The sequence below is a fragment of the Leptonotus elevatus genome, chromosome 7 (genome assembly GCF_054856555.1).
Source record: "Leptonotus elevatus isolate MCC_2025b chromosome 7, RoL_Lele_1.0, whole genome shotgun sequence".
NCBI classification, from domain to species: Eukaryota; Metazoa; Chordata; class Actinopteri; order Syngnathiformes; family Syngnathidae; genus Leptonotus; species Leptonotus elevatus.
In genome coordinates, this window is record NC_141245.1 from 1,095,727 (window position 1) to 1,107,867 (window position 12,141).

At 40.5% G+C, this 12,141-nt stretch overlaps 1 protein-coding gene across 8 annotated transcripts in view; it reads right to left on the reverse strand.

Annotated features, from left to right (window-relative positions):
- Nucleotides 1–12,141, reverse strand: part of bcas3 (BCAS3 microtubule associated cell migration factor) — a 419,103-nt gene that overhangs the window by 381,469 nt on the left and 25,493 nt on the right. For all 8 annotated transcript variants that reach the window (XM_086081198.1, XM_086081204.1, XM_086081203.1 and 5 more), the window contains one exon: nt 777–858. In XM_086081198.1, the coding sequence (XP_085937324.1) occupies nt 777–858 (82 nt within the window). The remainder of the gene's footprint in view (nt 1–776; nt 859–12,141) is intronic.

A 12,141-nucleotide genomic window follows, 5' to 3' on the forward strand; every position in this document is an offset into this window, starting at 1 on the left:
GTTACCTGTGCATGCTTAAACATTCTTAATAAATAAGGGGATAGCTGTTCACTATATGATTTATACAATTCTTCCGGAATTCTATCCCGGTGTCTTATTACTCTTCAATGAAGCGATAGCTGTATGAATCTCTGCACATGTTAGTTCTGAATCTAATGAGTCATGTTGTTCTGCATTCAACTTGGGAAAGCTCACATCCATCCAAGAACTTAGCAATACCTTCAGAGTCTGAGGTGGAATTGGAAGTATATAGATCAGAGCAAAATTCAAAAATCTATTATTTATGTCCCTTGGTTTTGTAAATATTATATTGTCACTGGCCTTTATTCTATATATTGTTCTATCATTGTCCATTTTTGTAATTTGATGCGCTAACAGTTTATGTGGGTTATCACCAAATTCAAAGTACTCCTGTTTGGTATACAGAAATGCTTTGCATATTTTCAGGGATATAATTTGTGAGGTAAAAAGAAAAAAAAACACGACGCTATTGAATTTTACACGATCCTGACATAAATGGACACAGCAGTTCTCGTTCTGCGCTGCTATCTAAATGTCTCATTCACGTTGACTGATCATTGATCACTGATCATGACATTGATCTGTTGTCATGTTATAAGTTCATTCCTATATGTCACAACAATAACATGAAGGCCGGAAATCCCACCTCCTCTGTGGCATATACTCCATGAGGATTCCGCCTGACGGTGACGATATAATGTGCTTCAGAATTGGTTATGTCAATCTTGAGACAAGGTAATAATAAAAATACTTACTGATATGTGGAAATGGTAAAATACGAGCTGTTTTCACTGGGCCATGACGCACTGAGAACAGCTCCTGGGCCTCCCCTGCCATCTGAAAGATAAGATCAGTATTTACACTAAACAAGCTATGTAGCTTTATATATTTCAATGCATAAAATAATGCATAAGCGTATGGTTTTGTTGTCCCAAAAATACCTTTACTACTGCATTAATTGACCCCAAACCAACCCCATCACGGTTCAGAAATTACTTAGACTAAATTTATCACAATTGTGAATGTGAGCTTGAATGTCTGTTTCTAAACGTCATCCAACCTTGACTTTTTCTGTTTTTTTAGTTATAAAACAAGTTTGAAATAAGATACACACTTTGTTTAACTCTTTGACTGCCAGACGTTTTCAGAAAAGGGATGCTGTCAGTGCCAGCCGATTTGTTTCTACCTTATTCCGTTCTTTAGTAATCAACAATAGAAAATGGTTAGTTTCACCCAAATGCGCTTGTTTTGGACCAAAATACGGAGAAATCAAGCTTTTAGTGAAACGATATTATTTCATGCACTCTAGTGAATTTTACACTTCTTTTTGTCCATGAATGATGCCACAAACACCTAAATAGTGCTTTACTTCTATAAAACACTACCACCAAGAATGAAAAAGTGTTTTTTGATAGCAAAATACGTTTATTTACATTCAACAGTGTAACAATTTGACAACAATTTGGCAAACTATTTACAAATGTGTGCAACTGTGGTACTATTTACAATTATGTGGATGTTTCAACGACAGTTTTTCTTTTTGCATAACACTCCCCTGCGTGCAAGGAGACGCAACAGGATTTGCACAACAGATTAGTTTCACTGCGATTGCCTCTTCGCGTGCAGAAGCTACACTTTCTTGCCGGCCGTTTTTTCCGGGGAATAGCAAGTATATACTGCAGTCAATGTTCCCTCTAAGCTGCACGCGTGCGCAATCGCGCACTGCCCGCACATTCTCAGCGCACAAGAAAATCTATCCAGCGCATAAACAACATCAACATAACGTATTAATTAATATCTAATATTAGACTTAATCTAATCTAATTAATTCGCCCAATAATATTGTTTTTTTGTTTCTCACTCAGTGAGTGACAGGTGTCCAGCCAATGATACGATACGGTTCACTTACGGTACGAAGCCAAATAGCCAATCATGGCATTGACGGTGCTTGCGTCTGGGCCCTGCCTATATGCGCCGTGCAGGTTAGCTAGCAGGTTAATAGATGCTAATACAAACCCCGCATCATGGCGAAACGAACAGGCAGCGACACATCCACTTACCAAGCCACAGTAAAAAAGAAATGCAGTTCTTTTAAGATGGAATGGTTGTCGGAGTATGTGCAAATTGAAGAAAAAGCGGTGAAATTGGGTGAGATTTTTTCTTTTTCAAGTGAGAAAGGTCTACTCTGCAAAACATGCAGCGATGCCAAAGTAGCAAGTGAGTTTTCAGAGGGAAAAATGTGGATTGAATGGAAGCTGGACTATCTCAAGCGTCACGTTCAGTATAAAAGTCATTTAAAAGCTGTCGAAACTGTACGAAGACTCAAGATGGGACAGTGGATTGGTACATTATTGCGGGAGAGCGCAAAAGACCGAGAGAAAAGGAACGAGCTGTCACACAAAACAAAATCGGACCCTGAACAAGTTAAAGTTCTCATTGACAATATTTTACTTGCCATCAAAAGGAATGCATCAATGCTGTCATCAACCTGGACAAAGTGTACAACCATTGGAGAAGTGAGAAGGACAGACGTGAAAAATAAGGTAAAATTTAAGTCAAGATTTGTGCATATTCTAGTGACGGTTATTAAGATTTTGTCTTTATGGATATTAATCATTAAATGTTGTTACTATTAGACCATTTATGGGTAGTAGAAATGCCAAGAAAAACTGTGTAATTAGATATTTTACAGACAAAGTGTTACAGGAATTTGCACTGCATCACAAGCTACAGCACAAGTCATTGTGCAAAATGTGAATGTTTTAATGTGAGCAAAATGTTATGTCTGAAAGGTGTATATGTCTCATATCTTCCAGAACAGGACCCTCAGCCAGGCCAAAGCAGGACTCTTCCCATGGCCAAAGCAGGACTCTCACATAATGTATAACATTTACACATCCCATTTTTCAGATTTTTGTCTTTTTTTTAAGTGGACCAAATTACTTATTTAAAAATAAAGCGTGCATATCTGATGTTGCTCACAGTAGTCCTCAGTTTGCTCAGGGAGCTTGTGTGTATGCCCAGATACATGAAAAATTAGAGGGAACATTGACTGCAGTGTGTGTTGCCATCAAGTCTAATATCAGGATCATGCTACGGTTACGTTACGGTTGTGTTACGTCTGGCTTCCTCATGTCCTTCAGTTGCCATACCGCGTGGTAAGAGATGTTCTGATCCATCTTATCCACTCCATTCATGGTGGCATCGTAGTCTAGAACCAGTGTCTTCTCCGTGATCAGACTATACCCGCTCCTCCGATGAATATGCATCCATCGCCCGATTGAATGTCCGCTTGTGCAGAAGTACCCGGTCGGTTGTGCTGCGCGTTTTCCGGCGTTAGCAGCGCTAGCCGGTGAGGCTTACTACATGATCATAACGGTCGCGTCAAGGCTTCCAACTTTGGCGTCAAGCTCGGAGTCATCATCATCGTCGACATCAATGCGCTTTTTAGTATTGATCGATGCTTTCCGTCTTTGAAAAAAATGCTCAAGCGTGAGCTGCTTGCAACCGGTCGCCATTGTTGCTTCATCAGCCATTGTTGCATCATCAGCCATTGTCCCCTCAACACTTTAGCTCCGCCTCACGTCTTCTACTGACGCCCACGGTGGGCGGCCCACCCAATCTTGTCCAAAGAGAGTCATCGCTGCCATCTAGGGGCCAAAACGAGTCATTTTACTAACTAGATCTGCTTGATACTTTCAGCACAGCTGCCCAAGGCTTTCCTCCACCCGTTTCCAAAACAAAAACAAAAAAACATAGTGAACGTCTTTTAACGTCCTCGGCGCCCCTCCGTAGGTTTTTACTAAACGTTATATAACGTTTATGGCGGTCAAAGAGTTAAGTTCACGATTGTGTGTTACTTTGTGCTTAACTTTCACAAAATGTTTTATTTAATATATTTATGTGTGGTCGTACCGTGCCAAAATGTTGAAAAACTCAAGGGGGTGAATACTTTTGCAAGGTGTGTGTGTGTATATATATATATATATATATATATATATATATATATATATATATATATATATATATATAGAGAGAGAGAGAGAGAGAGAGAGAGAGAGAGAGAGAGAGAGAGAGAGAGAGAGAGAGAGAGAGAGAGAGAGAGAGAGAGAGAGAGAGGCTGCCAAATGAATAATACATTTTAAAAACATTTAAAAAGTGAAAGAATGTACTTTTTTGGGGCACGCAAGCGGGCACTGCGAATAAAAAACAACAGATACACGTACAGTACATTCACATGATGATTGGTGAAATAAAAACAATATGGGACGATGTCATATCGGTCTGTGGGACTGTGACGCAATGGCTCCGTCCATACGAAGCGAGCGGGCATTGTGCACGGTAACACACACATTTCCACATTCATTCCTTTATTTCCACTCCAATTAAATCTCCAAACATGAAACCACACCATTTCCACCTCATTTTTACTTTGAATATAGCGACCAAGGGTGTTTTACTGTTGTTTGACACACAAGCACTGGCGGGTGAGGGGACGCTGCAGGCGACACACGCATGATCCGTGCAGGAAATCCAAATATGCGCATAGTTTACGGGCTCGTCCGCACGTCTCTGAGGTCAGATGACTGAGAGTTTGCGTTTAATTAAATGAAGTTTTTTCATTATTGATTAAAGTGGAAGTCAACCAAAAAAAAAAAAGATTGACAATAGTATGTTCTATGCAGCCCCACTAGTCTAAATACGGTATTTGGTTAGTATTGCGTTAGTGGAATGTGAGTTAACCAGCAAAATCCATCAATATCAGAAGGCGGCCATTTTGACACTTGTTGTCGAGTGAAAAATATATCACAGTTGCTCAGTTCTCAAGGTAACAACCAATCACAGCTCAGCTTCAGAAAATTGGTGGGCTGTGATTGGTCGTTGCCTGAGCCCTGAGCTGTGTGTGTGTGTCAGTCCAAGCCCTGCACTGGTTTCATAGTCTTGCGCCTTGTCAAACTGATTTGATTGATATTGTTAATTAAGTCTATATGTACCGCATATTCTTACTTAATTGATCTTTTACAAAATAAAAGATTTGTTTTTCATCAGCCAGTTTAATTATTTCATGAATACATGCTGCTTTCGTCAAAATTCAAATGAAGCATTTTAATCTAGATTAATCTAGATTAACTCCAGAATTGGAGTGATATTAATCTAGATAAAAAAAAAAATAATAATCTATGCCCAGCACTAGTTTTCATGTACTATTGCATTAAGATGGTATTTGTCATTTGCTGTGCTGTGTGTATGCTATGTCATAGCTAGCCAAATTACAGTCGAGAGCAGTCTGAATGTGGGACAATTATTTAGATACCCTGGACATTTTCATTGTCATGAGAATTTATCTGTTTTTGTAAGGAAAACATATTTTGGAAAAATTTAATAACATTTTACCAGTTTATTAAAAAAAAAAAAAAAGGCTACTTAAAGGGTGAAGTACAAACCCACAACCTTCAGGTTGGGGGACAGCCAGTGTACCACCTGAGCCATCCTCTTGCAACAAGCCGTGCTTTTGGTACTAATCCAGTCACTGTCTCTTTCAGAGTGCATACCCATCGTGTGGATATGCGCTTTTGTCCCTTGTCCTCAACTTCTCCAAACACATCATTTTGTTTCCAGTTTTGTATTTCACTTGACTTAGCTTCATCAAATGAGACATCTTTTGTCACAAGCATGTCCTCACAGGGATTTACTGAGGCATCACGATGCACCTGGATTTGAAGATCCTCCAACTGTGACACATCTGCAGATTTGTTGGTGCCAGCCATTCGAGCAGGCTCAAGCAGCTCCAAATTGTACCAGTTTTTATATTTTCCTGTCACTTTTCCAGCATGTCCCAAAACTTTTGCCGTTTGTTGAATGCCATTTTCTGTATTTTTGAACGTTACAATCTCACCAGCCTTTAAATTGACACTACTTCCATGCTCTTGTCCTTCAGCCCTCTGGTTTTCCATAGCGGGCAATAGATCATTCTCACTGCGTTCAGCATGTGTCTCTTTTTCATCTGTCATATCAACAGCACACTGTTGCTTGTTGTTGTTTTCTTGATCACAGGTAATCTGAGAGTCGTTATCATATTCCTGAGTAACTTTCTTCAGTCTGAGTTGATGAACTCGAACACAAGTGCCTCCATGTCTGACAAAAACAACTGCACCATCCTGTCCAATGACCACTCCTGGCCCTTTCCATTCAGGACAGTCCACTCTTTTGTAGTAAACCTTGTCACAGAGTTCAAACTTCTCATTTGTGTGTTGCACCTGTTTCTTTAGTGCTCTTCGTATTCTCTCCGAACATTCTGCTTCAGTAAAAGCCTTTCTTGCTGTGTGCAGAGCTGAAATATGCTTGGCGACCCCTTCACTTTTTGTGGTACCTTCTAGAGCAGGTGCTTGGTCAATTAACACAGAAGGTAGATTGGGATTCTGTCCAAATACCATCTGATGTGGACTGTAGCCATGAACACTTTGCATGCAGTTCTTTGCCATCAAAGCCCAGTCCATAGCAGTGCTCCAGTTGCATCCAGTGCTTGTTTTCACTTTCATTATGATCTCAGTTAGGGTCTGATTGTGTCGTTCTAACAGCCCGTTACTCCAGGGACTGTAGGCAGCTGATGTTTTTACTTCCATGTTAAAATTATCAGCCATGTCTCTCACTTCTTCATTGTTGAACTCCCCACCATTATCACTAAACAGTTTTTTAGGTGGGCCGTGCACACTGATCCAGTCGTGAATAAAATGTTTGACTATCTCAGAAGACCTTTTTGTGGAGTTTTCTGTCGAGGGGACCTTTGCCAGGCTTTGTTTTTTTTCTGTTGCTGCTCCGTAGCATATACTGTTTGCTGGCTGATACCTTCCGTTACAGCACTCGCATTTCCGCCAAATATCCTCTTCAGCGCAGACTTCATGTTAGCAAATGTTAAGTCACTGCATGCTGTTAAAGCTAGCTGCCTGTCTGTCATTTCCAAACACGCTGTGTCCAACAGCTTAAAAGCTAAAACAGCATCGGGTAACTCCATGCTGTATTTTCGCATTTGTGAATATCATTGTTCAAACTCAATTATATAGCCATGGACATATTCACATCTTTCATAATCCGGTCAAAATTGGAGTAAGCATCATATATTCTGTCCTTTTCTTCTTTTAGGAACAACCCATCAAGTTTCGCAAATAGTGTTCATTCCCGTGTCATCATTTAGTGCGTCTACTGGAATTTCCATCGCTGTTTCTCGCCACCGCGAGGGCTTGCTTTTTCTTCTCCAAGTCCGTAACTCTTGTCCAAATTCCAACCTAATTTTTCCAGCTTTCGTAGGGTTTTCCTTCTTCAAATGGTGGTGGAACTCTGTAGTTGCTAACCATCCTCTGCTACCAATGTTAGATGGAATAAGAACTCCACTTTTGTTTCAAGTTCAGGCCACTTTATTTCACTCCACTTCGCTCCCACAACCGTTACACCAACAGTCTAACAACCGCTCTCTCTCCAGAGCCCACTTGGCATAAAATAAGTAGCACTGCCCCCTTGCGGTGTGGCATGTGAAGGTTATTAAATTGAACAACACAGGCAGCAACTCCTGCCCAGGCAGCAACCCCCGCCCATTGCGAAACTCTTTGTGATGATCAATGGCTTTCCCCTGCAGTGACTGGTGGCTTAATGAAACGAGCTTGTAAAACAAATGTTAACACTTGGGACCCACAAACAAAAGAAAAGAAAAGTATAAGCACATGAAATGCTGTGATATATGTGCATTCAGTAACAACCGAGCTCAGAGTCGTTGGTGGCGGCTAGGAGGGCGAGTCTTTCCAAATTATTTATAAGACACACAATCAAATGAAAAACTCAATTTAATGGGCGCCAAAGGATTTGACTAGCCAAAACATTTGGTCTTCATTTGTATGTGATTTTGGGGTATTAATTCAGTGGTCAGCATCACTCTTTCTTATGTCTGGTGGTATAGTAGCACATTGTTAAAAGTGCAAAAAGACCCACCAGTTATTTTTACTGCATTAAATTACAGGAAAGGCGGCATTATCACTTTATCACTGCTTTAACCATTTTATGTTTTTGAACTTATTTGAGGGAATGGTTGCTCTTTTAAAGTCTGACAGTGGTAGATTAACACTGGACAAGCAGGTTATATAAGAACTAATAGGATCAAAAATAAGGATGTTTTCAGCAGGGTATAATTCCTATTATGCAAATTGCCATGTGACAAGGAAAATTTGAATTTTCTGAATTAAAATGAAATGCTTTAGGTTGTCGTGCACTTCCCGGCTGCTCATATGTGCAGGATATGAGTGTTTGTCTCAATCTTTTTGCAGAATGTGTCTGTTTTAATCTCTTATAATAATTGTAGCCAGAGGTACTCCGTTACATTTACTTGAGTAACTTTTTGAAAAAAAATTACTTCTAAGAGTAGTTTTATCACACAATACTTATTTACTTTTACTGGAGTAGATGTGTGAAGAAGTCATCCTCGCTTATTAGCGCCAATCAAACAATTAACTTGTAAGTGAGTTGTTAAGCTCTGAAACAAGCAAAAAAAGAAAAAAAGAGGACACTGCTCACTGCGCATGCCTGCTTTAGCACCATGGCAGAAGTTAGAACACAAGTCACGGAGAGATGGAGCGAAGAGGAGAGGAGCACCAGTGCGGGAGGAAAACGGGGCAGGGGGAGAGGAGAACCTGCCGGATAACTGGCGACCGAGTAGAAGTGAGTAGCTACAGGGTAGATTTGATAGATGTGACAGCTAGACAGTCAAAACATCACTGGTAGAGTGCACACACGTGCTGGCCAATGTATGTAAAGTGTTGTACACATTTATATTTTCTTATGTTCTAAGACAATAAAACATAGATTTTTTTTTTAAAGACTATTCTATATGTCAAAATGAAGCAATGTCTGATGTCATTGTTTTTTAAAAATACATCAGGCTTCATGTTCAAGCAGTTAATCAGTACTTGAGTATTCTTTTCAGCGAATACTTTTTTACTTGTACTTGAGTTATTTTTTTATGACTACTTTTTACTTTTACTTGAGTACAATTTTTGGCTACTCTAACCACCTCTGATTGGAGCGTAAATAAGGGTCGTTCAAGGAGTGATGTACACGACTCTAGAGACTGCCTGCCGGTGTTTTTGTGTCACACAGTTATGGACGTAGAGCAGGAAAATTTATGAATAGGCATAAGCCGATATGAGTAAAAATATCAAAGTATTAAAATTCCAGCTCGAAAATGTACTTATTTGAAATATTTGGGGGAAATAATAACAGCATTTTTTTCATGCAACATTCTATTTTGTTTTTAAACAAAATATAGAAAAATTTGTATATTTAGAAACATGTACCATGTTAGGTTTATAAGTAAATAAATGTTGATATTATTCCTCTGTTGTAATTTTTCTTAGCAAGACACAGTATCCAATCACTGATGGGCTATTTTTAAAACGGACTTCACACGTAGTTTTTTTTTTTTTTTTTTTTAAATAAGTAGGATACAAAGCAACCTAAACACCCAAGGTACTCATGTCCCAGTCGTCTCCGCTGCGCGACACGTGGACTAATTGAAGGCATTTGACTTCAAAGACTGCCTGTTAAGTACAAGTCCAGCTACCTTCTGACCGAGTCCAACAGGTGAAGGCTGAAAATTTTATTTCTGAGCCATTGCCAGTCTCTAAACGTGTGCCACAAGGCTCCATTCTGGGTCCAACCCTTGTCTCCATCTACATCAATGACATAACTGTTAGGAATTCCCGGATTCATCTCTATGCTGATGACACAATCCTGTATTCGGTTGGACCGTCATTCGAAATTGCAGCGTCCTGTCTCCATTTTAGCCTTACCTCTGTGGAGCAGGCCTTAAATAAGCTCCATCTTCGCCTCAGCACTGGTAAGACTAAGTATTAGTATTTCATTCAGCCGTAAGCAAGTAATCAGTCATTCTACTATTACTTGTGCTGACGGGTCAAATTTGGAATTTTTCACTTTTTATAAATATTTAGGTATCTGGTTGGATTCATCACTGTCATTTGCCACACACATCAATAACCTGCAAGATAAGGCTAAAGCCAGATTATATTTTCTTTTTTGCAATAAAGCCTCATTCACTCATGCATGCTAGTGAAGATGACATTGTTGCCTATTCTTGACTATGGAGACCTTATTTATAGAATAGCACCAAACTCCACTCCTAAAAAACTGGACACCCTTTATTATTCAGCTATCCGATTTGTGACAAATGCCCCATTTCAGACTCACCATTGCAATCTTTACTAATTAGTGGGCTGGCCATCTCTTCAAACACAGTGGCTTCATCATGGTTTGTCTTTATCTATAAAACTTTTCTTGGTAGGACACCATCCTACCTGTCATCACTTCTTCATCTTGCTCAGAATACTTATAGTACTAGGTCTAGTGAGTTTATTAACTCTTTGACTGCCAGACGTTTTCAGAAAAGGGATGCCGTCAGTGCCAGCCGATTTAAGCATTTTGACTGATCTTTCAAGGTCCACAGAAAATGTTCTGTTTGGACTATGGAAACACACGTACTACCAAATGAAAGATTGGACTTTCATCTTTCATCTTTCTACCTTATTCCGTTCTTTAGTAATCAACAATAGAAAATGGTTAGTTTGACTCAATTTCGCCTGTTTTGGACCAAAAATACGGAGAAATCAAGCTTTTAGTGAAACGATATTATTTCATGCATTCTAGTGAATTTGACACTTCTTTTTGTCCATGAATGATGCCACAAACACCTAAATAGTGCTTTGCTTCTATAAAACACTACCACCAAGAATGAAAAAGTGTTTTTTGATAGCAAAATACGTTTATTTACATTCAACAGTGTAACAATTTGACAACAATTTGGCAAACTATTTACAAATGTGTGCAACTGTGGTGCTATTTACAAATATGTGGATGTTTCAACGACAGTTTTTCTTTTTGTAACACTCTCCTGCGTGCAAGGAGACGCAACAGCATTTGCACAACAGATTGCCTCTTCGCCTGCAAAAGCTCCACTTTCTTGCAGGCCGTTTTTTCCGGGGAATAGCAAGTATATACTGCAGTGTGTGCTGCCATAAAGTCTAATATCAGGATCATGCTACGGTTACGTTACGGTGATGTTACGTTGTGGCTTCCTCATGTCCTTCGGTTGCTATACCGAGTGGTAGATGTTCTGATCCATTTTATCCACTCCATTCATGGTGGCATCGTAGTCCAGAAACAGTGTCTTCTCCGTGATCAGACTGTACCCGCTCCTCCGATGAATATGCATTGGACTCGGGGTACTCTTCATTGTCCGATCGAATGTCCGCTTGTGCAGCTCCGGCGTTAGCAGCGGTAGCCGCGCTTAGCCGGTGAGGCTTACTACGTGTTCATAAACACGTCAAGGCTTCCAACTTTGGCGTAGAGCTCGGAGTCATCATCATCATCATCATCAATCTGCATTGGTCGATGCCAACTCTCCATCGCCCGATCGAATGTCCGATTGTGTAGAAGTACCCGGCCGGCTATTGTGCGCGTTTTCCGGCCTTAGCAGCGCTAGCCGCGCTTAGCCGGTGAGGCTTACTACGTGTTCATAAACACGTCAAGGCTTCCAACTTTGGCGTAGAGCTCGGAGTCATCATCATCATCATCATCAATCTGCATTGGTCGATGCCAACTCTCCATCGCCCGATCGAATGTCCGATTGTGTAGAAGTACCCGGCCGGCTATTGTGCGCGTTTTCCGGCCTTAGCAGCGCTAGCCGCGCTAGCCGCGCTTAGCCGGTGAGGCTTACTACGTGTTCATAAACACGTCAAGGCTTCCAACTTTGGCGTAGAGCTCGGAGTCATCATCATCGTCGACATCAATGCGCTTTTTAGTATTGATTGATGCTTTCCGTCTTTGAAAAAAATGCTCAAGCGTGAGTTGCTTGCAACCGGTTGCTTGGTCAAGCCACAATGGCTTGAACCAGCCATTGTCTCCTCAACACTCTAGCTCCGCCTCACGTCTTCTACTGACGCCCACGGTGGGCGGCCCATCCAACCTTGTGCAAAGAGAGTCATCGCTGCCCTCTAGGGGCCAAAACGAGTCTTTTGCTAATCAGATCTGCCTGATACTTTCAGCACAGCTGCCCAAGGCTTT